Source organism: Bacidia gigantensis (genome assembly GCF_019456465.1).
Source record: "Bacidia gigantensis strain McMullin 20006 chromosome Unknown contig_249, whole genome shotgun sequence".
NCBI lineage: Eukaryota > Fungi > Ascomycota > Lecanoromycetes > Lecanorales > Ramalinaceae > Bacidia > Bacidia gigantensis.
The window spans coordinates 733,104-757,261 of record NW_025408603.1 but is presented as its reverse complement, the minus strand read 5'-3'; the positions used below and the strand labels follow the sequence as shown (position 1 = coordinate 757,261).

The 24,158-nt window shown below is 48.8% G+C and overlaps 7 protein-coding genes across 7 annotated transcripts; 3 read left to right on the top strand and 4 right to left on the bottom strand.

Annotated features, from left to right (window-relative positions):
* Positions 1 to 389: 389 nt before the first annotated feature.
* On the top strand, positions 390 to 1,592 carry KY384_006426 (uncharacterized protein; the record flags this gene model as incomplete). The annotated part of the gene is made up of 1 exon (XM_044814922.1): positions 390 to 1,592. One exon carries the CDS (start codon positions 390 to 392, stop codon positions 1,590 to 1,592), a length of 1,203 nt encoding a protein of 400 aa, XP_044668022.1.
* An 8-nt stretch (positions 1,593 to 1,600) lies between these two features.
* Positions 1,601 to 2,149, top strand: KY384_006425 (uncharacterized protein; the record flags this gene model as incomplete). Its single annotated transcript, XM_044814921.1, has 2 exons — positions 1,601 to 1,804; positions 1,859 to 2,149. 2 exons carry the CDS (start codon positions 1,601 to 1,603, stop codon positions 2,147 to 2,149), a joined length of 495 nt encoding a protein of 164 aa, XP_044668021.1.
* Positions 2,150 to 3,418: 1,269 nt separating this feature from the next.
* Positions 3,419 to 4,291, top strand: KY384_006424 (uncharacterized protein; the record flags this gene model as incomplete). Its single annotated transcript, XM_044814920.1, has 1 exon — positions 3,419 to 4,291. The coding sequence occupies one exon, from the start codon at positions 3,419 to 3,421 to the stop codon at positions 4,289 to 4,291; it is 873 nt and encodes a 290-aa protein (XP_044668020.1).
* A 910-nt stretch (positions 4,292 to 5,201) lies between these two features.
* On the bottom strand, positions 5,202 to 8,330 carry KY384_006423 (uncharacterized protein; the record flags this gene model as incomplete). Its single annotated transcript, XM_044814919.1, has 7 exons — positions 5,202 to 6,014; positions 6,113 to 7,160; positions 7,209 to 7,685; positions 7,738 to 7,789; positions 7,838 to 7,908; positions 7,961 to 8,226; positions 8,283 to 8,330. 7 exons carry the CDS (start codon positions 8,328 to 8,330, stop codon positions 5,202 to 5,204), a joined length of 2,775 nt encoding a protein of 924 aa, XP_044668019.1.
* Positions 8,331 to 8,717: 387 nt separating this feature from the next.
* Positions 8,718 to 9,404, bottom strand: EIF1AY (Eukaryotic translation initiation factor 1A, Y-chromosomal; the record flags this gene model as incomplete). The annotated part of the gene is made up of 5 exons (XM_044814918.1): positions 8,718 to 8,811; positions 8,868 to 9,017; positions 9,086 to 9,194; positions 9,249 to 9,327; positions 9,384 to 9,404. The coding sequence occupies 5 exons, from the start codon at positions 9,402 to 9,404 to the stop codon at positions 8,718 to 8,720; spliced, it is 453 nt and encodes a 150-aa protein (XP_044668018.1).
* Positions 9,405 to 10,545: 1,141 nt separating this feature from the next.
* Positions 10,546 to 14,768, bottom strand: KY384_006421 (uncharacterized protein; the record flags this gene model as incomplete). The annotated part of the gene is made up of 8 exons (XM_044814917.1): positions 10,546 to 10,963; positions 11,035 to 11,663; positions 11,721 to 11,945; positions 12,173 to 12,254; positions 12,755 to 12,803; positions 12,863 to 13,055; positions 13,117 to 14,502; positions 14,559 to 14,768. The coding sequence occupies 8 exons, from the start codon at positions 14,766 to 14,768 to the stop codon at positions 10,546 to 10,548; spliced, it is 3,192 nt and encodes a 1,063-aa protein (XP_044668017.1).
* A 2,795-nt stretch (positions 14,769 to 17,563) lies between these two features.
* On the bottom strand, positions 17,564 to 23,416 carry KY384_006420 (uncharacterized protein; the record flags this gene model as incomplete). Its single annotated transcript, XM_044814916.1, has 4 exons — positions 17,564 to 19,781; positions 19,934 to 21,339; positions 21,651 to 23,334; positions 23,391 to 23,416. 4 exons carry the CDS (start codon positions 23,414 to 23,416, stop codon positions 17,564 to 17,566), a joined length of 5,334 nt encoding a protein of 1,777 aa, XP_044668016.1.
* Positions 23,417 to 24,158: the final 742 nt, after the last annotated feature.

Sequence of the window (24,158 nt, the reverse complement as noted above, 5' to 3'; positions counted from 1 at the left end):
CTGATACGCGGATTCGTAGGGTACAAAGGCTGGGTGGAATGCAGCATATGCAAAAACGAGCTCTCGTATAGTCGTAGACCAAAGGAGACATAAGTGATGCTATGTGAAAACGAAGTCTGAGGTTGATGGTAGGTAGGCTTCGTCAGATAGGTTCAGCATAGTTCTAGGGCTAAGATTCCGCGCTTAGAGCTAGTGGTTTTCTGGACAATGAGCAGCGACCTTCTCCGCGAGCCAGTTTCTTGGGTTCGTAGCCTGGCACAACGGACAACACAGATGAGTCGATTCAGTATCCGTGTGCCGCCACTCCCTCCATAAATTTATTTGCTGGGGCGGTGTCGGCGCCCTCACCAGAGACTCGTGATTTGCTCTCGTCCTCCCTTGGACGAGCCATGGTTCGCCCCAGCATCAATGACTTTCGCCGTCAACCCTCTGCAATTCACTACCAAACGTTCCCCACCCCTCCTCCAAAATCCAAGGGACAACCTCCTTCGAACGCTTCCTCAACAGATGCATTGTACCGCCACCAACGAGCGTCCTCTCACGAGTCAGAGGATGCTTCCCCATTACCAGTGAAACAATTGTGTGTCCTGGCATTTATCTCGCTCTGTGAGCAGACTGCCTTGAATAGTATCGGCCCCTATCTTCCAAAAATGGCTTCCACATTCCCAGAGGTAGGCCCGGGACAGGTTGGCCTCTACGTTGGTACCATCGCTTCGACGTTCGCTCTTGCCCAATTCACCACCAATTTCTTCTGGGGGTGGCTCTCGGATCAGATTGGCCGCAAACCCGTCGTTCTGTTGGGAACTCTGATCACAGCTGCTTGTTTCTTGGCCTTCGGCTTCGTTAGGACCTTATGGCAGGCGGTAGTAGTGCAAGTGATCATGGGCTTGGGCAACGGAAATCAAGGAGTCGTGAGCACGTGCTTGGGAGAGATCACGGATCGAAGTAATCAGAGTCGTGCCTTCATATACCTTCCTATCATATACGGTCTGGGTGGAATCACAGGGCCCGTGCTGGGTGGCTTGCTCGTAGCTAGGGACGCACATTTTTCCACCAGAAACCCCTATCCTTACCTGAGGCCAAATCTGGTGGCTGTTGGTGTTCTGGTCGTCGACCTAATTGTCAGCATGATATTTCTCGACGAAAGTCTAGAAGAAGCCAGGAAGCTGCCACCTCTGGGCAAACGAGTGGTCAATGGCTTCTCGCAGGTGTGGCAATTTGCAAAATCGTCAAGGACAAGTCTTGTCAACGCGCCAAATGGCTCACACAAGCCATCGTACGGCGAGGATTCGGCTCTTCTGGGAGACGATACTGATTCAGACGCAGACTCAGAAGAGTCGATTCCAGAATTTTTACCGCATCGAAACTCTGAGCATTCGTCCTCCCATATTTTCCGTCGCGATACTGTCTTATTGTTAACTACGTACTTGATTTTTCAGTTCTCAAACATATCATACAACGCTTTATATCCTATCTTCGGGCAAGCATTGCCCCTCGCGGACGTGATTTATCACCTGGAGAAATCGGATTCACGCTCGCTTTTGCGGGAGCTGCAACCATCGTTTTTCAACTCGGAGTTTTTGGGAGAGTGAGAGACAACATGGGTAACAAGGTCACATATCGTGTTTGCATTGCTGGCATAGCCCTCGCCTTTCTGTTAACACCTTGGGTTGGCTACAAGAAGATAGGAAACGGCGACGGAGGCATACCTAGTGGCAAAGGCTGGTTGTGGGTCGAGCTTGGAGTCGTCCTGTTAATCAAATCACTCGCCGCTGTAGGCTGCCTGACGAGTTTCCTTCTATTAGTGAGTCCTGCGCGCCTCCTTTGAGGACTGCACCTAACTTTCTATTCGTACTAGCTTACAAATTCCGCGCCCACGCACTCTGTTTTAGGCACTCTGAATGGATTAGCACAAACACTTTCAGCAGCTGGTCGTGCTATTGGCCCTTTCTTGGCGGGAGGACTCTTCTCTCTGACTACGCACGTCGAGCCGAAAGGTGAGGCCGTCGCATTTGGTGTCTTCGCTGGCGTTGCCTTTCTTGGGTTTCTCCTAAGTTTTGGTATTCGAGGTCAGACGCTTGAAGCAGAAGGTCTGGACAGACAAGACAGCTATGACCATAGTGATGATGAAACATTACGCCACTTTTAGATGATCAGTGACGGCGCAAGGAAGGGCTGTAAATTGGCTGTAAAAGTTGGCGTATTGCCGAAGCGTGGCGTTGGAGGATTTTAGAGACATACAATGGTTTTGGCTATGTTTGTGATTAAGTACGAATGGCTCTGGTAAGCATATAACCCGTTTGACAGTCCTCATTACATGACCAGACTCCTTAATCTCTTTCATTTCGGCCTAGATGGGATGGTATGTGGCAATCGTCATTGCGTCTTGTCTAGTGTTGTTAATTGTTGCCTTGACACTCACTTTAAGCTCCCACAGCCATAAACATTCTATCAAATGCCAACGAAGAATGATTTACCTCCCTCCCTTCCGGAGGTTCCTACTTCCCGCTCTGGTCTTTGTCACTTTCACTATTCTCTACCGCACATTTCCGTCTCCAGACCTTCCGACTTTCACGTTCCACCCAGAGCGAGTTTCGTCTCAAGGCGTGCGTGTCGTGAGGCATCCTTCCTACGACATCCTTTCCATCAGAAATGCTTCTAAGCTTTCTTTAACAATACCAAGCCACCAGTCCAACAAGTTCAGCAATAAGCACGCGTCTTATAATTTCAGGCCGACATCCAAAGATGACCCACATCTGCAGGTTTTGTTTCAATGCTCTGGGACACCAAACCGCTTTACAGGGCACATACGATTACCAAACATTTTGAGAAATATCTCCCAGATACCACCCAACCCAACTATATCCGAGACTCGAACATTCTGGAATCCAACCATAATCGCCCTGCCATATTGGTCGTCTAACCAATACCTCCTTGTTGAAAGAATCCTTACGAATGGAAATCATCAAGAAAACGTACTTTGTGAAGCCAATTTGTGCCAAGTGGGGAGATTGGAGAATGCCAGAACGGGAGAGAAAGAATGCAATACTGATGACTTGAGGCAGCTTGGACCGTCTGGAGGTTTAAGATGCGTTCACAGTCCAGTCTCCATCAGCGTGCCACCCACACCGGCCGAGCGGTGCGACGGAAAGTTCACCGCATACGCCGATATCCCAGGTTTCCACGATCCCAGGATATTTTGGAGTGGAAAAGGTGAGCCTCTCATGATGATGAATACTCAGTGTGTCACCGCCCAGCCTAAGCCGATTTCTCGCCAAATTGACTATGTAATAGGTCTCGTTATGCGTGCTTCGGGCTTTGGGTGATTGACCTTCGTAGCACCTACAGTCCCTTGGACGCCCTACTGTCATCTGCTCCTGATCAACCGTCACTGGGGCCTTTGAAGTCCTATCCGTCCATGACTGAACTCACACGAAACCCCCGCAAGTCCCGCTCTCCAATCGAGAAGAATTGGATGCTGTTTTTCTTACCCAGCGGTGAAGCCTTCATCCACTACGATCTTCCCGCCACATCCGACAGCACACGCGGTCGTACTCTCGCCAAAATGCTCGGGAACGGCCTGACCACTCCGAATTTGACGGACCCACTGGAAAGTCCTTGCTTGCACAACGCCTTCGAGGAGGAGATTGCGAAGCAGCATGCCTCTTACAATAGCACCAACAAGCCTAAGCGCGAAGTAGAACACGACAAGCGGAAGCTCATGAAATGGCATCAAGCAACTAACGCCCTCCGCTTGGTCCTCTGCAATCGGTCCGACCAAAAATGCAAGGACACACCAGAGAATTCGATATTCTTCGCACTCGTCCACCGCAAAGTATCGAACGCGCTGAAACTTCCAATGCGGTACGAACGGTTCTTCATCGCTTGGTCATCCACCCCACCTTTCCATATGATCGGCATATCACAGCATCCTATCCTGATGCGGAATGAGTCGGCGTTAGGTTGGACACCATCTGAGAGTTGGGACGACGATCCAGAGAACGCAAAGATTGTGGCGGCGACCAAGGCGCGAATTCCAAAGAATGCTAGTGAGCCGTATGGTGGGAAAGGTCATTGGGCCAGCTTCACCTACACGGTAAGCATTTCATATGCGTGGGGAAGGAAACCAAGAAAGGCGAGTCATGGGGATCGGAGTGAGGATATGCACATGGGTTATCTTGATGATGAAGTCATTCTTGCAATTGGGGTGGACGATGAGGGTGGGGTTTTTGCTCAGGTGGAGGCAAAGGAGCTGGTGCAGTGTATGCGCGCCTGCTCGGGTAGAAATTGAAAGAACAGCAATGAGACATGGGATGGTGTCTCTGTAAAAAGGTAACGACCGGGTAAGCGCTATCTTTGCCATCATCCCAGGAAAATTGGGGAAGAAATCAAGCAAAACGTGAACGTCACCTCTGTTGACGGAGCATTTCGAAGCAAGGAAGTAAATGTATTTCTTTCCGAGGGCAGAATGGCGGCAGTAACAAGTATTTGAACTACTCAAAGCACAGATCTTGATTGCGGTGGCGTCGCAACCGCACATGATGTGTGCATCAAGAGAATCTTGCAGAACATTACTCATATCCCATCATAGCTTTGGTCGTCACCTGATTCCTACTGATTCAATTCCTTCAACTTCTGCTCCGTCTCCTCCCGGCTAGCCTTGGGCGGCAGATCTGTAAGGTTCACTGATCAGTGATTTTCACGGAAAGGTGTCCAAAAAGCTGAGGCTTACCTTGCATATTTTTCGGAATTTGCGGACCCTTGCTCATAAAGTCCTGAGCCGTGGCTCCGCCTGGGCTGTGTTCGTTTGAATGGCCTGGATGCTCGGAGGCCGTCGAATTAGTAGCAGAGGAGGGATCTTTGGCCACTTTCTCAGTGAGCCCAGAGGGTGCATCTTCTTCCGAGGGGTGGACAGGCATGATTATCGGCGAAGCCTTGTAAGCTGATAAGGTACTGGACTACGCAATAGAGTGTGATAGGATGTGATAGGATTCCGTGGAGGAGTGAAGGTCGAGGATGCTGTTGCTTCTGATGTTTTCGGTTGCTGAGGGTGAAGGATACGTCATACATCAGAAGAATTGGAGCCTGGGCCTTGGTGGGGCCTCCTTGCGGGGTTCCAGCAGCCGACCAAAGAGCGCAGTAGGACACCGACTTCCCTAACCAGTCGGTTCACGAGGTTGCCGAAAAGTATAGATTGTCCATCAGTCATCTAATACGCTTCGATTCAAGAATCGATGGATTTGCCTGCCTGCTTCTTTGCCAACGATCAAATCCAGCTCATCTTCCGTCAGGTTGCTGACTTCCTGGAGACTCTGCACTTCTAGAGTGATTCTGCTGAGGTTCTTCTCCGTGACGCCAGGAATGGCGCGCATCATGTCCTGCGGTGTCTGATTGAAGCTCTGGTCACTAGGATCTTCACCTGCAACAAGGCCAATCTGGACGGCTTTGATCGGATCAGGCTCCTCTTGCTGCTTCTTCAGTTCCTCAAAGATCTCAGCTGTCTGATATGGGCTGCTGGACCAAATGATCTTTAGTCGTGGGAAGGCTAATGTGAGCAGCGTGATCTTGGATTGCAAGTCGGATGGATTGTCGGCCTTAAGCGAGGCCGTCGTATGGTCGGTGCCAAATGTGTCAAACGTGAACGACTTGTTCTGGTCGAATTCGATCAGAAGCATTGGAAATTTGTAATGCTGGAGCATTGTCTCCGCTTGGTTGAATAGGCGGCCGCTTTTGAAGGAGGAGATGAGGTCGCGGACGGACTTTCGCTCAATGCAGATGCTGGGAGTCAAGACGTAGTCCGCCACAGTGAGCATACAAGGTACAACGATGTTGGAACGCCCATGCAATAAAGAGGGCAGTGACGAGCGAAACTCGCGGACGTCTACCACAATGCGTGGTGGCTCAGCAGTAGCTGCAATTCGGCCGCCCCCAGCAATACGGGTATTCACCGTGCGCAGAAAAGCCTCTTGAGGATCATCAGCTGTCGGATCATGGGTAATTGTGATTGCCATGTTCTAAAGACCTTGTTAGCGTTGGTTTGCAGCTCTGAACGGCAGATACTTGCCCCTTTCTCTTTAATCAGCCTTGTGAAGGCGTCTTTCTCCCTCCTGACTGCGCTCAAGTACCGTTGCTCTTCGACTGAGCCTCCATAATAGAGAAAGTACACCCGCACGTTTCGATCGTTGTGCGAGCTCCGATAAACTTCAACGCGCCGAATGAACGCCCCATCAGGCTCATACATAATGACGTATCTTGGCCTCACTTCGTCAAGCAAGTGTTCGTCCATGTCTCCATCATATGGGTGAATCACAACAAGTTCGCTCATATCATAGAGTTCGTAAAAGTCTTCCAAATCGTCAAGGTCATCGATCACAGTCTCATCTTTCAATTCTCGATCTGCTTCATCTGGTTGTATTTCCGCCATCAACGTAGCAACATGGGATCCCTTTTCCTCAGCAACCTGCATCGCACTAGAAAGTGGTCTTCCTCCACCAGCAGCCGTAGCAGCTCCCCCTCGAACGCGGCGTCTCTTGTTTGGGGGACCCTTGCCCCGATAGCCTTTTGAGCCTCGTTGATCACTCACGGAAGTGAAACCTTCTAAGGCCTTTTGATTTTCAGCGAAAAGCGAGGCACTAATTTTGGCGAAGTCTCTTTTCCAGTCCAAGTATTTGCGCAGCTTTCTCCTCATCGTGAAGTCTGCAGAAGGTTTGAAATAGTCTTCGTCTTCTCCTGCGGTACTTTCTCCGTCCGGTCTGAGATGGATATGCATGTTTTGAATGTATTCACGCAGCTGACGGCACGTTCCCTGATCTGAGCACATGATTAGAACTATATTATTTGAGTCATCACGAAGACTTGGGTTGAAGTAAGCATCTCGTTCTATTTCGTCGAGAACCTCAGCTAGTAACGCCCACTTTGGCTGCTCCTCAAGCACAGGATGGAGGGAACCTGGCAGGTTGCTAGACAGACCCGAAGTGTCGCCTTCCGTCGGCCTCCCAGCATAGACTCTACGCTTAGCGGTCTCAAAAATAGTATTTGCTGCATCTAGAAAAAGCCAAGGTGATTGATTTTGACGGTTCGAGCCTGGAGGAGGCTGATGCGCTGCGAGAATAGTGTCCAGGTATTTGTTGAAAGAAACACAGTCGTAGGTGAGGAGTGCACTATGGAGGGTCAAAATCTTTGAACCTTACAGCGAGTTTTCTACGTACTGCAAGATGCTTCGGAGAACGGTGAGGTCATTGACAATCTGCCTGATTCTGTAGCTGACGCGATGCCATATAGGATCCAACTGTCTTCTGACAATGACATCAAAATTCTTATGAAGTGCACTATCAAGCGTCCAGTCGTCCAATTCCAGGCCCGTACCTGTCTTCCTGAGTTCACCAATACTTACCTCGACACACTCCAAGATCGCGTTCTGGATGTCTCGCATGGTATCAGTCATTGGGACGTCGAGTTCAATGACTTCGGCTTTCTTACGCCCCTCCAACGACTTAGCCACAGTGACGTGGAAGCGTGGCCATAGGGATGTCTTTCGAATGAAAAGGTTGCGCATCATGCTCGACAATGGGGCAAATCCTCCAATGAATGGCTCCGGGCTGTCTGAGAAGGCCTTGAGGAAGCCAACTTTGTTCCCTTGCCGATAGATGCGCACAATGAAGGCTTCGACGGATGTAGCCACTATCCTGCGTGATGTGAATTTCCTAGTCTAATAACCATGGAGACGTAAGGAGTTACCTTTCAGAGTGCAAGACGATCAGTCCGGTCACAGCTTCCGGGTTCAGGAGCTCTGTGAAGTCAGCTTCGTGATACCCATCCCCTTTCGCTGATCACATACTCGAGAGTAGATCGACAACTAGAATCCTGGACGTAATGCTAAAAACACCTCCTTGTACATACATCTTCTCACTATCCAGCCGTAAGTATTGTGTGCTGAAATCAATTCTGTCCTCACACCCACCGTGTGCCTACGCTTACCATGTCCGTATTTACCAGATTTAGGCCTCTCGCAGCTGGGCTGCCGCTCACGGCGGCATGTTCAGCGAGAGCCTCTCCAATCCACCCATTCTCCCTCTCATCGGCGCCAACAATAACGACAAGGTTGTTTCCTGCTGCGTCATAGGAGTGTAAAACATTCGTGACGATTCGAAGAAGACCCAGTCCACGTGCAAGGATGATAAGTTCATCCTCATCGTCAAGCTCCGCATACAAATCTTGCTGGTACTCCTGGCGGAATCTTAGTGTTTTTGTATGCGATGCGTCTTGGGAACATGCGTCCTCACCAGTGGTAGTGACAATTTGACCGGAGTCGATGTGCTTGCGGAGGGCATTGGTGATGTCTAACGAGCAGATCAGGCGGGGTTGGAAAAAGCAATACGGTGTTTTTAGAGAATTACCTAAATTATACGTTCGAGCTAGACCCCTCCAGACTCGCACATAAATGCCAGGTGCATGTACGTAAACATACAATTCTATTCATTTGTTCATTCATTCATTGATCTGTTCACGCTCTAGTGCTTTGTGCATGGCTTCCCTTCGACCCGGTCGTGAATCCATTTGAATCCGCCTGCAGACTTGAAGCCGCTTTCCCACGATGCTAGTGCATACGACAGGCACGCAGATCGCCCCCTGACACTCGGTCTCCCGCCGACCCTACGCTCTTTGTACGCCAATGCATATCGCGATGCGCGCTGTTACGCTTGCAAGGCATTGTTCCGTCAGATCTCGTCCACATCAAGCTCCTTGTCATCACTACTGTTGCCTCGGTCCTCGTCGAATTCCACGTTGTCGTCTACCCCTTCATGACCATACCTGCAACACAATGTTAATACTCGCCGGACACTGAAGAAAGCAGCCGTGTAACATACGTATCAGTCTCGTTGATCTTGGCATTTTCCGGTAATTCTCCGTACGCTTTCAGACTTCTTGCCTCGTCCGCCGAATACTTTAGTATAACGTCTCCCTTTTCGTCTTGATAGTCCCGGAGAGAGAGCAGTATGATATCGCCTTGGTTTATCCTACAGAGCTTTGGATCAGTTCAACGTGAAATAGCGTAAGATCGTGACCAGTTCTGGTGTATACTGACCAGACCTTCTTCCGTAATTTTCCACGGATGTGCGCAAGACGCTTTTCTCCGTCGAAGCAGAGAGCTTCTAGCCGACCGTTGCCTAACATTTTTACGACTTGTGCGTACTCTGTGAGGTAAGATGAACTCATTTACATTCTTTGTTGACTTTGTCTGATATTACCTTGCCCGTCCTCTTTGAACGTCAGCTCTCGTTTTTCGTTGTCATTTTCATTCTTTCCACGACGTCGGTTTTTACCGCCCTAATGAGTTACGGTCAGAACGAAAGCACAGCAAATGGAGGTTGCTCGTGTATTACTTTTCCTTTATTCTTCGGCATATTGACTCAGTGAGCTTCAAACAGACTTTAAAAAGGCTTGCGGCTTCGGTCTGGAATGTCTAGTTGCTTCAAATCCAAGAATTCTTGCAACCAGTGGGGCAAAGGTCGCTTTGGCGGGGCGCCAAGACCGCCTACAGCCACGCTGACTCATCATCCACTTGTTTTCTTTTCTATAGCCTGACGACCGTTCTTGGTAAGATCATTGTCACTAAGGGACATCGCTTCCGCAACGGACGCTTTTCATGCTCTGAGCATATCCAATTTCCAGATCTATGAAGGCTCGGCCACTGAAATGTGTTGCCTTGTTGATCTCGCCCGGCCCTCAGCTTCCTCATACCGTGCGTCACATTTTGGCCGATCCTACGCACGTACTTCGGCCTCGCATGGAACGGTTCCGAGCGAAAATGCTCGGTAGTCCTTCGTCAAGATATGCAGACCGTCTTCACCTTAGTGTGAGTGGAAATACGATGGGTTTGCAGTACAAGAAAGTCGTAAGGAATAATGCCAGGCGACGCGTCAAACAGTTGTTGGTCAAGGAGTTAGGGAGGCGGGGTTTTAATGCGGAAGGAAAACCCTCTCAGGTTCTTGAACAGCGACTACTATCGGTAGAGACTTCGGCGTCGCAGAAACCGCAACGACCTGTCTCAAGGCAAAGCGAAATTAAAGGCTTTGTTCAAGTCTTGCTTCTCGAGAGGTTTTGCCAAATTGAGCGGGAGGCTGTGCAGTGTCAGATCCAAGCTTTGGCAAATGAAATCGTAAGACGATGCTCCCGCTCTTGAACGCATGCGCATTTCTAGAGGCTTTGTTGCTCCTATCTTACGGAAAGAGGTGCGGATGAGGATTACCGATTGCAATCATACGGCAGATACAGGATCAGTGAGATCTCATTGACCGGTACCGGGGGGTGGCATTTTTACCAATGCAAGCATAGAATGGAAACACTCAGACACCTTTTCCAGGCCGAGCTGCATGTTCAAACAGAATGAGCAGTATCTTGTTCCAGGCTACTAACTGTTCACATCTTTTGAGTGGGGTATTGTCACCTAGATTGTATGAAGATGGGTATCTATTCATCATGCGCCAGCAATGCAATCCAAAAACGCCAATGCTGTGCATTCATCAGAGCTGGACCATTCAGCTCTCACTCCTTGAGCGGCGGTAATAGGCTCTCTGTAGGCTTGTCCTCATACCCAACATTGTACCCTGTCTTGAGCCTTTCCATTTTCTCCTTCCTCGCCTCTGTCTCCATCCTTGATCTGACAGGACCGCTAACGTCCCTCCAGCTGCCTTTCTCACCTCTACCCCGTTCTCCCCACATACTAACTCTCTGCACCTTCCTCAGCTTTTTCAATCCGTAGGCGCAAACCGCAATTGCAAAGACAAGCGACCAGCCTGTGACTCCGACAAAACCAAGATCAGACTCTTCTATGAAGTTCTTGAGATTCATGCCATAAAGTGATGCAACGAATGCCCCCGATCCGATCCCTAGAGTACCAATCGAGAATTTGAGGTCCAGTAGCATGAGGGAATTGCGATTGGCGTCTAGAATCGCTTTGACTCTATAAGGGAGCATCGAACCATTAGCAATATAACAAACGGGCGGGTTCGAAAAAGAGGGAGTCCAACGCACATTTCTTCGGTGTTGCGAATACTATTGACTAAGTTCCCACTGACTTGAACGACCTCGTCGCACAACTTGTGATACGACTCCAACAACATCTCAACTTCGGTATGATCATGCTCCTCTCGGATCTTGCCTTGCGAACGCTCAGTCAAGTACATAGTCACCAGATCATCGTCAGCCTCTAACAAATCATCGATGGCGTCTCGTACAAGTCGAGCCTTTTGTTCGAACGTGCCTAGCTTTTTTGAAAAGACCAGCAGGTGTCGAAGCTTGTCTCTATCAATATCTTCCTCGAGCTCCCTTAAAACTCTTACGACAGGTTCCGAGACACCCTCAAATTCTGCCTCTAACCCAGTTGTGACACTGACGAGGACGGCTTCCAAAGCCCGGAATTCATACGGCAGCCCTGCGGCTTGTCGAGTTTCTTTCTGACTTAATTTACCCGAGAGGTCATACATAAATTGAGATTGCGTGAACGAGTCTGTAGATCCATAGGCATCAAGAACAAGGACACGATTGTGCTTGATCAAAACGCGAAGATGCAAAAGATTGATGAGTATCGCCGATGGGCGGACCAACATGTGAGGAAGGAGAGACGAATCAATTTTTCGTAAGTCGCGAGGTAGCAGTCCATACTATTTGCCTCATCAGTTTCCTGCGAGGTCTGAAGCGGCTCCGGCAGTCCCACACACCTTAGCGATCAGTTCACTTTTCTTGAATTCACCATTCACAGTAGTAACGTTCCCGCTCTCATCTATTTCTGTACATCGAAGCTTCAACTCGCTGCTCGCTTTGCCCGCCTTACTTCTACCTAGGCTAGTACCAGCGGCATCATCGAGGAAACTTGGGAGAGGCGGAAGCCCGTGGGCCGTGATGTCTCCATCATCATCGCTTCCGCCACTTCTTTTCCATAGCCGCTTGAGCAGGTGCTTAGAGGCGTTCGATGCTTGACGCGATATATATATGCGATTTGCTATGATGGAGCGAGGCCTCACCGTTGTAAAGCTTCCGAGTATCCTGCTCTGGCAAGTGGCGAGTTGGGCAGTGTAATCATTTTCAGGCCCAACAGAAGAGTGGATGATGTCTACATGGCGAGAGCAGCTGGTGTTTCTATATCTGGCGGCAGCCAGGAGCTTCCGCTTACCATGTACTGCCGGTGCTCGGTTGGGGGATTTGGGACAGAGGCGAGCAGTAGGACTAGATGTAAAGAACCAATCTTCGCCAGCCTGTTGCGTGAGATATCGCAGTAATGGTATGGATGGAGGGGCGGCCGGCACTGTAGCCAATCGCATTTCAGGTGGGTACAACGCAAGTCAGGCAAGTTTGGACTCATGCACCAGAAACATTTCCATTGAAGCTCGATTCGAGCCAAGACTCGCGGCGTCGATAGGATTCTAAGGTTTGGAGCTAAGATTAAGTCGTCTTGGCGTCAGTTCTTACAGATAAGATAAGGTGCAAAACTCCTCCCGAGGGTTGGGTAATCGGAAGGTGGCCACGCTAAATTTATAGGGAGAAGATTGGGGCATGGTCTACCTAAGAGGCCAGCCTTATAGGGCTCTCCCCGGGGACCAGTCCCCTAAAAACTGGCGCCTAGCTAGATTTGGCGTGGCCACCTTCCGATTACCCAACCCTCGTCCCTATTGCTTCCACAACGCCAGGCGCCATCGCTCAGTCATATATTACATAGCTGAAGGGGAATCGCCTCTCCAATTCGATGTGGCTTTACTTGCGCTTTGGGTCATCGTCCCATTCATCTTCATCATCGTCTTCGTCATCTAGACAGCACGTAGGTTAGACGAGTACTTCAGTAGTTAAATTTGTAAAAGATACGTACCACTTGCACTGACTTTCTTATTCCTTTTGCTCAGCGCCACTGCGAGCGCATTTTGCAAACCAGCCCCGCCAGAGGAAGGTACCTGAGCGCCACCACTGGGGACACTTGCTTCTGCGCCCGGGACCGCTGCGGCGCTTCTGTCTCGTTTCTCGCTGTCATTGACTTTTTTAGCGCGGCTCCTCCGATGCCTCCACTAGCACGTATCGATGCTAGAACATCGTCCTGCCCCCGGAAGGCTTGAGTAGGGGTGGTACAGCCGCGCCGGGTCCACCTGGTGGCAGCGGCGGTGGCGGTGGCCCAGCAGCTGGCAATGGAGGCAGCGGAGGTGCGCTGTTCGATGGTATTGAAGGCGGAGAGGGAGGCACTCCAGACATGGATGATGGTGGCTGAGTGTTGAGAGGTCGTGGTGCCGAAGGTAGGGGAGGAGGTGGTGGGGCGGCATTTGGTCTCGCTGGCGGCGGTGGTGGTGGACCTGCAGAGGGAGCTGGAGCGGATGTTTGTTTCGGAGGTAATGGAGGAGCTGCAGCAGCCGGTGGAACAGCGTGGCCGTGACTAATTTCTTTTGAGTGTGCGGATGTGGAAGCCAACGGTGCTCGACTTGGAGGAGGTGGAGGTTTTGCTGAGGCGCTTCTCTCACCGAGGAACGCAGGAGGCACCCCAAACTTAGGTCTAGCCTCGTCTCCATCTTCGATTGGTGTTTTCGGAGGTCGAGGCGGCGGTGGAGGGCCAGGATTGGCAACATTTGAAACGTTCCTAGGTCGTGCGGGTGTTGCTGGCGGGGGAACCTGGGCAAACTTGCCTGCATCTGCAATTGGAGGTGGCGCTCTGAATTGGTACTGCTGCCGTGGTGGAGAAGGGGTTCGCTCCTCAAGCGAAGAAGGAGACCTGGGTCGGGTTAATGAAATCGACTGGTTCTCCTGACGACTTCTACGTGGTTGAGGAGGTGCAGGAGCTGGACCTCTTTTCGACAAGCTATTGCCTGTGGTTTGTGGGCTGATGGAATTGAATCGCCCATTTGATGGGACCAGGGGTGGCGGCGGAGGAGGGTTTGCACGGCGGTCGTTACCGAAACCATTGGATGAAGGAGTAATGTTTGCACTGTTCTGATCACCGTTTGTTTTGCTCTGCTCGATGTAGCTCTTGATGAAATCCTGGTTCTGTGCAATTTGATCTTCAGTGACGCCCATTTCCAAAAGCTCCCCTAAAATGCCTCGCCATGAGGGATCGACATCATCAAGAGATGACGCTCTATCTCTCGTTGGGCTCTTTGGAAGTTGCACGGCAGGCTCTCGGGGTATGATCGATGAAGGTTGTTGAGATAATGTAACTTGCGGAGCTGAAGAATGGCGTTGACTGCCGTGTAACAGACTCCCAAGTCCAAAACGACCATGAGTTTTGTTATTTGTGGCAGTACCACCTACTTGCCCAGCACCCTGGAACGGAGTGGCCCTTGTCTCCTTACTTGCATTCTTCTCTCGATCGTCCATCTTCTTTTTGAAGGTCTTTGCCTCTTTCTCGTTGACAAATGAAAGACCGGCGAGACATTCCTCGAGCTCAAAGGAGAAGAAGAACGTTCTATCTTGGTTGTAGTAGAATGGATCGTATATCTCTTGATCCCATATCACCCCACGATTGGAGCCCTCGTCATTCAATCAGCTCCAGACTCGACACTCTCCATCTCAGGTAAAGGACATACCGAGATGTCTACCATCTTTACCCAATACGTATTTCCGACGAGGTCATTGGCGAGCACCGTAGCGCCTTGTAAGCCCGTATAAGCCCATCTTTGCCTGTCAGGGTAGGCAACGTACAAGCGGGCGACAGCCACAGCTTGGATCTTGTTGGCTGCTTTTGGAACAGTCCTCTTGACAGTCTCCTTGTCAGCATCCGAAAGTACGGAGGGCATTGTGCAATGTCAGTTTTACTAAGCCTCTCAGCGACTGACTACACTAGGCAATGATCAAATCAATGCAAAATGCTAGGACGTTTTTCTCTTCTAGAGGGGTTAGTCTCTCCAAGGAGCGCAGACGTAATCATAGTAGCGTATAAGAGGTCACTAAGCACTCGGAAAAACCTTAGAATGAAGTTTAGACTACTTTTTGAAGATTCGCCAAGACCTCTCAGGGGTGATCTCTAACGAACCTAAGCCACATCTTTCACAACGGATTTGTGTCAGTGTTTCGGACTGACCAAGTCTAATATGATGAGGCCATGGATATTAGTAACACCTGCCTCTCGAGGAATTGGGCTACATTTGGCTCGACGCCTACTGAAGACCACATATTTTCCTGTGGTTGCAACTGCCAGAACCGATATCTCCAGCGCCAGAGCACGCATTTTAGAAGGGTTGAATGTCGATGACGACCGGCTAGATGTCCTACCACTTGACGTGATGGATGAGGGCACCATATCTCACGTAGCCAATGTTTGTAAATCCCGTTTCTCGGACTCTTATCTTCGTCTTGCATTCTGCATTCCTGGTGTACTGTACCCAGAAAAGTCTCCGATGCAGGTTCAGTTAGAGGATGCAATCACAAGCTTTCGGATTAATACCATGGGGCCTTTACTCCTTGCCAAACATTTTTTGCCACTCTTACCACGTAAATCTGCGAAAGTTGAAGCTATCGACACTTTGCCAAACTCTGCAGTCCTAGCTTTTATGTCCGCTCGTGTTGGGAGCATTACAGATAACGCCCTTGGGGGCTGGTATTCTTACCGAGCAAGTAAAGCGGCCTTGAATTCGATTACCAAAAGTGTTGATATTTTTCTGAAGCAACGATGTGGTGATCAAGCAACCTGTGTCGCACTACATCCCGGGTCTGTAATGACAGATCTAAGTAAAGACTTCTGGAAAAGCATGCCAAAGGAGAAGCTGTTCAGCCCCGAGTTCGCGGCGGAGAGGATATGTGAGGTTGTTCGATCAAAGGGATTAAACGGTAGAGGTAGATGTTGGGATTGGCAAGGAAAAGAAATACCACCGTGATAGTCTTAGACTCTTTTTATAAGACTGCCTTTGCGCCTATTATCCTCTTCAAATACCTGACCAACGTAGGCAGAATGAATTATCACTGGCCCAAGACCGACATTGGGTCAAAGGTTTATTTGGACCACTAGCAGTCGGTTCGACCCTTGAAGTAGACCAACCCTCCAAAAATGAAGCCGTTGGAACTACTTATGGTTCATTAGGAGGACCAACCCTCCATTGATTGCAACACCTCTTTCAATCTAGTAGCTGCTTGGCTTGAAGTACCAGCGGTCCAACAATTTGTGGCCTACACTTTGCCTGGCAGCTCGAATTCAGCCGGTTCTTGAAAGTACCAGAAATCTTCCCATCACATGCTGCTTGAAGACAGCAAATGGTCCTAAATCTCCTGCAAGCATCATCATAGTAGATGAGGATCTCTTCTATGGACTTTTGATTTGGCTACCTTACTCGAAGCTGACCATCTAGCACGTGGCTCCATACAGGGAAGTTATTGAACATGACTTAAATCTGGAATGGTTGTGGCAGAAGTCAATAGACACTCTCTTCCGTGATTCACCAAATCATCATTGGACACTGACTGGATATGGCTACTGCCAGGGAAGGAAAGACCGCTTCAAACTATTCTAGAACAGAATAAGAAATGAGCAAAGATCAACGCAAGCCTTGTTAGGTAACGAAGAGAAAATGAAGAGTAATGAGGGGTTGATAGCCATTTAAAAAAGCAAGCGGAGCGGGCACACAAGAGGTGGTCTGGATATTTCGTGATGCCACATGATATGATGTTGGTTCCGAGAAGTGATTACTTGTGATATAACATGTAATCTTCATCAGTATTTAGGGTACCACATAGAACTATTCGACCGGGAAAATGCGGGTGCGACAACGCTCCAAATGCAAGTCGAAAAACATAGTCGTACGATCTTAAACTTTCGAAAGTAGAAATAATCAACGCTTGTTCTTAGCTTTAATGAACAGGCTAGCTTCCTTCTTTCTCTTTGGAGGTCTCACCATGTGTGGCGTTGCGAACGAGGGCTGCGGTGGGAATTTCTTGCTAGGATTACTCTCGCCTAATTGGATGATATTACTGGAGGATCCATTGCTTATATCCGAGGGCTTTGATCTGATATCATTGTTGGGCAAGCGAGAACCTTGGGGAGCCGGTGTTGTAGCAGGGTGCCTTATCGTTGTGCTGTCAGAATTTGTTGTTGGGACTAACGCTGCCATCGGGGTTTGGTTAGAGACCTTCCAAGAAATTCTTTCATCGCTGACCCTCGTTGGAGGATTGTCTATTGTGTTAAAATTCACATGCTCAGAAGTTACTTGGAGATGTGATGCAGGCGATATTGCCCTTTTCCGTTTATGTGACTTACGCGTTGAACGGTTATCAGTAGTCGTTACTACCGCTGGTACCTTAATATCATGATCACCTAGTTGCCGCTTACGCTGCGCTTCAGGTAGCGTATTTCTGATAGTTCTATGATTAACTTCTTGTCTTTCAAGGCTGCGTTGATCTGCTTTTGATAATCTTCTTGTGCTTTTACATTGTCCTTGAATGTGACCAATCCCACCGCATGACATGCAACGCTCTGCGGTGCAATCTCGCTTCAGATGACCTATGTTGCCGCACCGATGACAACAGCCTTGTGCAATCTTCACAGCGTCAGTGTTGTCACACTGAGGCGTTGTGTGGTCGAAGCCACCACAAGCTTTACACTTCAGATTGTCGTTGAGGCCATTGCCCCCGCCAGAGGGGTTTTCTTTTCTGGACTGGCATTGTTGAGATCGTGATCTCCGGGGCTATTGTTTGGTCTCTCAAGGATATCAATGCTAATGGCTGGAGGCTCCGATGTTGGTGGAGCATTAGACGTATCTATGTCTTGACCTCCACCTTGTGGCAAGACTTCTCGAGAAGAGCGTTGAGCTGGAGCAACAAGTAAAGGTTTTTGCAATTGCGATACTAAATCACCCTGAGAGTATAGGTTGCGTCGCTTCGCGTCTTCAATCATATGGCGCCAGAACTCCCCCTGCATCAAGGAATGCGAGTTACCAAGCACCCATAACGATGCCTTGGCCCGAGTGATACCGACGTTCATTCTCCGAATATCTGATAAGAAGCCTATTCCACTTCCGTTGGAAGCTCGGACACATGAAAAGATCACAACCTCACTTTCTCTACCTTGAAATGCATCTGTAGTGTTGAACTCAATGGAGGTCAAGATTGTATCGCCATACTGTCTACTAAATCGAGATCGCAATTCTCGCAGCTGGCTCTTGTACGGTGTGATTATTGCAACATTACCATGGAAATCATACTGCTTGCAGTCATTGATGAGACGGTCGTAGAGTCTGAGAGCGACATCAATCTCTGCATGATTTATCAAAGAATGACCTTTAGGTGCAGTTTGATGGAAACCCTTGACGTCGAAGAAGCGGTAAGGGCTTAGAATGCTGCTCTGGTGCCACGGTCGGATGCGCTCTTCCGCCATGCTTGGCCCATCCACCAAGCGTCCATCATAAAAGGCATTGCTTGGGAACACACTTATCTCAGGGTGCATCCGATACTGCGTGTCCAATAAATGGACACAATGTGGATGATTTGCCTGCATGCGTACGAACAGGCTCTGTTCAAATTGAAACTTGGCAGCCTCGCGGGAAAGCACCGTCGGTGGCAATTGTTTTGGATCACCAACGAGGATGCACTTGGAACAGCCATATTTGAGCGGAATCAGTGCACTAAGCTCGATGGACTGGGCAGCTTCATCAATAACAACTGTCTCGAATTCCACATTTAGACCATGGAACATCTCATGGCCACTTCCGCTGAGTGTAGCACAGATGACATGAGCGTTGTTAAGAATTTCTTGCTGAATTTGTCGTCTGCTGATTTCGGCGTCCCTAGCGGCAATGTTGCCCTGATCTCGCGCTTGATCGATTTGATTACTGATTTGCTGCTTCTTCCTTTTCAAAAGCTCCATGTCCCGGTTTTGCTCTGGATTGACGGGCTTACCAACAGCTTTCCACTCATCGACAAGGTTTCGAAGACGGTTAAAATCATCACAAGTAGCTTTATGTGCCTCTATCAGACTACCCATTCCATCTTTTCCTGCCGAATTGGTTTTGCTGGCGACGTTGATCTTCGCATTGACCAACTCCTCAAGCGTCACATCTTTGACATTCGAATTTATTGCTTCGCTACGCCCTAGTCTGACCACGGAAAGAGTCTGGTGTCGACCATCGGCAGTCTTGACGCCTTGCTTGAATCTCATCACTAGTTCATCGACTGCAGCGTTGCTAGGAGCACAAACGAGGAGCTTCTTCGCGGCGAACGCTGCAATGCGTGGTCCGTGAGTCTCCCCGTGAGGACGAGAGATTGCGTGCCCCTGACTGTCAAATTGCCCTGTCAACAAAGACCCAACGATGGCCACAATGGTCTTGGTTTTACCAGATCCAGGCGGTCCTTGGATCAATGTAAAGGCATCATTATCAATTGCAGACTTGACAGCCTTGGCCTGGGCACTGTTGATTGTATACAACTCTTTAAGAAGAATAAGCTGCTTTTCAGAATAATCAAGCAAAGGTGAGGGTCTTGCTTTGATGATCTCTTCGCATAAATCGAAATATTGAAGGCCATGGAGCGCCCCGAACTCCCTTTCTAGTGGCGTAATCGATAAGATCCTCACGCAGTGAAATGTCGTATTAGGGATGGTGAAAGGTACGAGATTGTTATTGACGTTGGCACGACAGGTAATCTCAACAGTGTTCTTCTTCCTATTGATCTTCCATACCCGAGCAAAGCAATGCGGCTGATTGGCGTTTCTGGCTGGAGACTCGCTCTTTGACAACAGCACGATGTCTGCTTCGCCGATCCCAGCTTCCCTGGCATCATTAGTGGCAATGGTAGCGCTGATTTCTAAGAATGCATCAACATTCATTCTGTTCGCGACCTTTACTTCAAAAACCCTAAAATTTCCCTCTTCCCTGGATTGACAAAAACTTCGCCACGCTTCAAGAAGCAACAAGGGAGCAAATGTCTCTCTGTACTCTTGAGGATTTCGAAATTCGTTAGCGACGATCTGATAATGTACCTGATTATGGCCAGGGGGTATTCATCATTATGAAAGAAATCCCAGCCCAGAATCTCGTTGTGCAAGGCTGTGAGATCTGGGACCAGTCTGGCTCGCATATCTTTTGCTGATCTAACTTGTCTCGATTTTTTGACCGGCCCTCTCAATACTTTTATACTCTTACCAGGATGAATATCAAGTATTCTAGCAGATGTCTTGGAAGGCTTTGCATTTCCGCTAAAAAGTTTCGCATCCAATTCATCTTCAGATGTAGATTCCGAGCCCGATGAGAACATCATACTTGGACCTTGAGGCCGATGATCCTTGCCCTTGACTCCAATACCATTTAGACCAGAGCCTTCGCCCAGCGCTTGCCCGTTGGCTCGCTTCTTGACCATGGCAAGATTCTCGGCATCTCTCCTCTTTTTTGCTTCTCTCTCTCGTTCTCGTTTCTCACGAAACTGGATTCTCTCAATATCTGTTTGTAAGGGTCTGCCGAGCTTGCCTGGCTCTTTCAACTGGCTTGCAGCTTCCACTTTTCTTTTTTCGTGTTGTGGCAAACCGTTTTTCGGTGTTGATGAATGAGCCTGCTGCTTCATCATTTTTTGCATAGTGTCCACCGATCTACTGACAGACAGTAGCTCATGATCCATAGCATCTTGGTGTACGAAGTCTCCGTTCTTGAAGACTTCATCAGCATCACCTGTAGGCCTCAGCGTCGAGGATTTTGCCTTTGCTCTCCAAGCACTGATATCAAGACATGCTAATTTAGTCTTCTTGGTAGTTTTGTGGGCCGTATACGAATCGTTACTAAGATCCGAAAGAGTCTCTGAGTCTACGTCTAGAATTTGTTTTACTGGACGCCCCAGGTTGGCCTCGAGTGACTGGGCAAGTTCGGCTTTCTCCTGAGGCGTAAGGTGCGTCCGACCTTGACTGCCGCCAATGATGATGTGCTCAAGTACCTTTGAGGTGCTTTCTTCTACGGCCATATTCAGCTCTGTCAAGCGATTCAAGACTTTCTTTGTCAATTTGACCGCAATCTCAACCAAAAACGAATCGCGCAGTCGAAGCCATTTAACCATGACTTGTAAAGTCGAAGCAGCAGGTTTCAACAGCTCAACACCGGTGACAGATCCACTTACGAAATCCGAAAGCTCTTCGTTCTTGATGTAGAGCGGAGACTTCATGGCGTTGGCAAAGATGCCATATTGATCAAATAAATTCTCGCAAAACTGCATGGTGTCGCGGCAAAATTCTTTTAGAGCGTTAGAGTCGTCTACCTTTTTCTCCCCCACTGTTCTGTCATCTGGAATATCATTTGGAGCGCTTTCCAGAATGATTGCCAAAGATTTTCGGCTGCTTTGATCTCTGTGGCTACGATCAGCTCTTTCGTACGAAATGTCCCATCCTGAGAATCGCAAAGTACACTGAGTACGTCTGAAGCAATTTTCAACATCCTTGGACAATAATTATAGGACCTGCTTTTCGCAATTCGAAAGATAGCCCATGAGAAAGCATTAGCGGTCGGCTCAAAGAAACTCTTGAGCAAGTGCCCCAGCGCTTCTCTTCTTGCGGTCTCGTGACTGATGGTTTTTACGAGGTTGACACTAGCTTCATGTAGGTTGGCATCTGTAGATAAGAGAGAAGAGATCAAAGCGTTTGCGGAATCTGGCGTTCCATAGAGACCATCTAAATGGCGTGGACTGAAGTCGTTTATTCGCTCCAGTATCTGACATACCAAGTGGATAAGACGAGTTAATTTGATATTATAGGCGCTCTTTTCCTTCCAACATGGCTCTTCAGAACTTGCTCTAAGCCTTTCCAGCCCATTCAGATCATTGATACCGACCAAGGCCGCTTTGGCGAGTTCCACGTTGCCAAAATCCATGCTCTGAATGACAGCATCCCAAAGTGCAGCAACATACGATCCGTAGCCAGCAGACACTTCACTTGATGCTTTTGCTTGGGTGAGCAACTCGTAATCATATTTGACAGATTTGCACTCGAGTGCAAGTGCAAATTTCACTATTCGTAGACAGAGCTCGGAGCATGACGACTTCTTGCGATTGTCGTTGGCTAATGTGATTATCCTTATAATTTCGCTGACATGCTCACCAACAACCTCTAATGCGTCTTTCGCGGCAAAACGGCCGGTCGAGCTCATGATCTCACCTTCCCCGTGAATGACACTAAGGGTCCAAGCGAGGGTAGCAAGTCCGGTCCTGTAGCACTCGATCCTCGCAGACTCCGGAAAGCGGTCTGCTTGTAACCGGTTCAGGAGCTGAGAAGCCAAGAATCTAGAAACACCAGCCTGATGGGCAGGATCGAGAGACGTCATGAACGGTTTGATCCAAGAGAGCATGTCCTTGAGGGCAGATGGATTCTCGACATCAGCGGGCTTCGACTGCTCTATGAAGCGGTCATATTGTTTGTTGCTGAATATCTGCTCGACAAAAGTGGTCGGAGACATAGCTCCCATAGCTTCCCAGAAGTCTTTAGGCGCCAATTCAAGCATTTTCTGGATGGTTTCAACGAGGCACCGAAAGCTTGAAAACTCGTATTTTAAGTGATCCAATGCTAGCTTGAATATGTCAATCTCCATAGCTCGAAGTGAATGTGTCACGAGCTCGTTGTTCATGTTCTCGATGATAAGACCGATTCCAAACCACGTCCTTTGAAAGACCTCTTCTCCAGATACAGACCCGTGAACTTTTTGCATGTTTCGTGACAAGGGGACTCTAATAGCATAATCAAAGTCCTCTTTCGAAGGTGGTTGCCGATACCTGCGCCATGTTGCTGTCGCCCAGGAGCGTCGATCATCATTCGCGTCAAACAAGAAGGCAGTGACTGCAGGTGTGAACCGGGTAATATTCAATCTCTTATTAGTTTGAACCAATTTGAAAGGTTCTTGAAAGTAGGAGCTGAGCGCATTTTCGTCTGCTAAAAATGCATCATTGCACAATGCTTCAAAGAGAGCAAGCTGAGAATGCAGCTTTAACGAGTTTTTGTGCCGTTGAGCAGACTCTAATCTTTGTAATGTTCGAGTGGCATGGTCGAGCCCTCGGCTGATTCTCTCTAAATCTCGATCGTTGAACACATGTTCTAGTGAACGTACTTCATCTTCTTCGTAATCGTGGCGCAGATTTTCTAGCTGTCTTTGTTTCGCTTTGTAGTATTCTTCGATGCAGATGTCACATCTCCCCAAATGTAGATCTATCGCTTGCCCTAGCCGAATTTGAAAGTGCTGTGCGTCGTCATACGAATAGAGCAGTAAACACTCGGTTGCCTGGCTACGGCGAAGCTCCACATCATTTCCAAGGGCGCTATCAAGGATGATGGGAGACCCAAGTGATGTAGTCCCATCGTCATGTGACCAAGATTCACAAAACCAATGAAGCTCGGAAGGTAATGCCTGAAGATCCCTAAAAGTCATATCGAGTCAGAAGGAGGAATCCTTGCAGAGTTTTAAAACACTTACTGAAGCTTAGCTACCAGCTCAGCCATCTTGCACTGGCGAGTAAGGGTAGACTGGTCTGAATCTTACTAATTGCATTCGAGTTCATGTTTATTGTTAGCTAAGGCAGAGCCTAGAAGTACGTAGGCAAAATCTCGCAGTACGAGCGTGGGAGAATGGTGAAGTCAAAATAGGAACTGGAAGGTATGTGAGCGACTCAAGGTCTTGTGTAGAACCAAGATCTAACGAATGCAAAGTCTTAGGGGGCCTATGCTGTTCGAGCCAGGTAACATGTGATGCCAAGTCCTGAGTGTTGAGGGCATGTCTGACACGTGAAGTCACGTCAATAAGTGACTTACTTCTTACATGATTTCCAGAACTTCTTCAGAAATGCCAAATGGAATGACGAGTCTGGAATTCCCGCCGGGCAGTGCGTACTTCTGATCATGGATACGCGTAATGAGGTCTATCTGGCTAGAAAAATTCTGTCTTAAGGCTCCTGTCAATGCTGCACGGTGGTCCTGGCTCAGCCCTTAGCACTACGATGAACCAGCCAAATTGGATTTCTCGGTAAATTCTGTGCAAATCTAAATAAAAGATATACCCGGCGTACGCTTGCCCACATAGCCCACATGGAGCCTACTAAACACCTTGTTGGGGCACAGGGGCAAATAAGGACCCAGCGCCGTCTTTCATCGCTCTATTAGATAGTCATAGACGGTCCAACAACTCCGCCAGCGCCTTAGAAGTCGTTGAGTAAGTCGTTCCCATACGTAGACGGAAGACACCTCG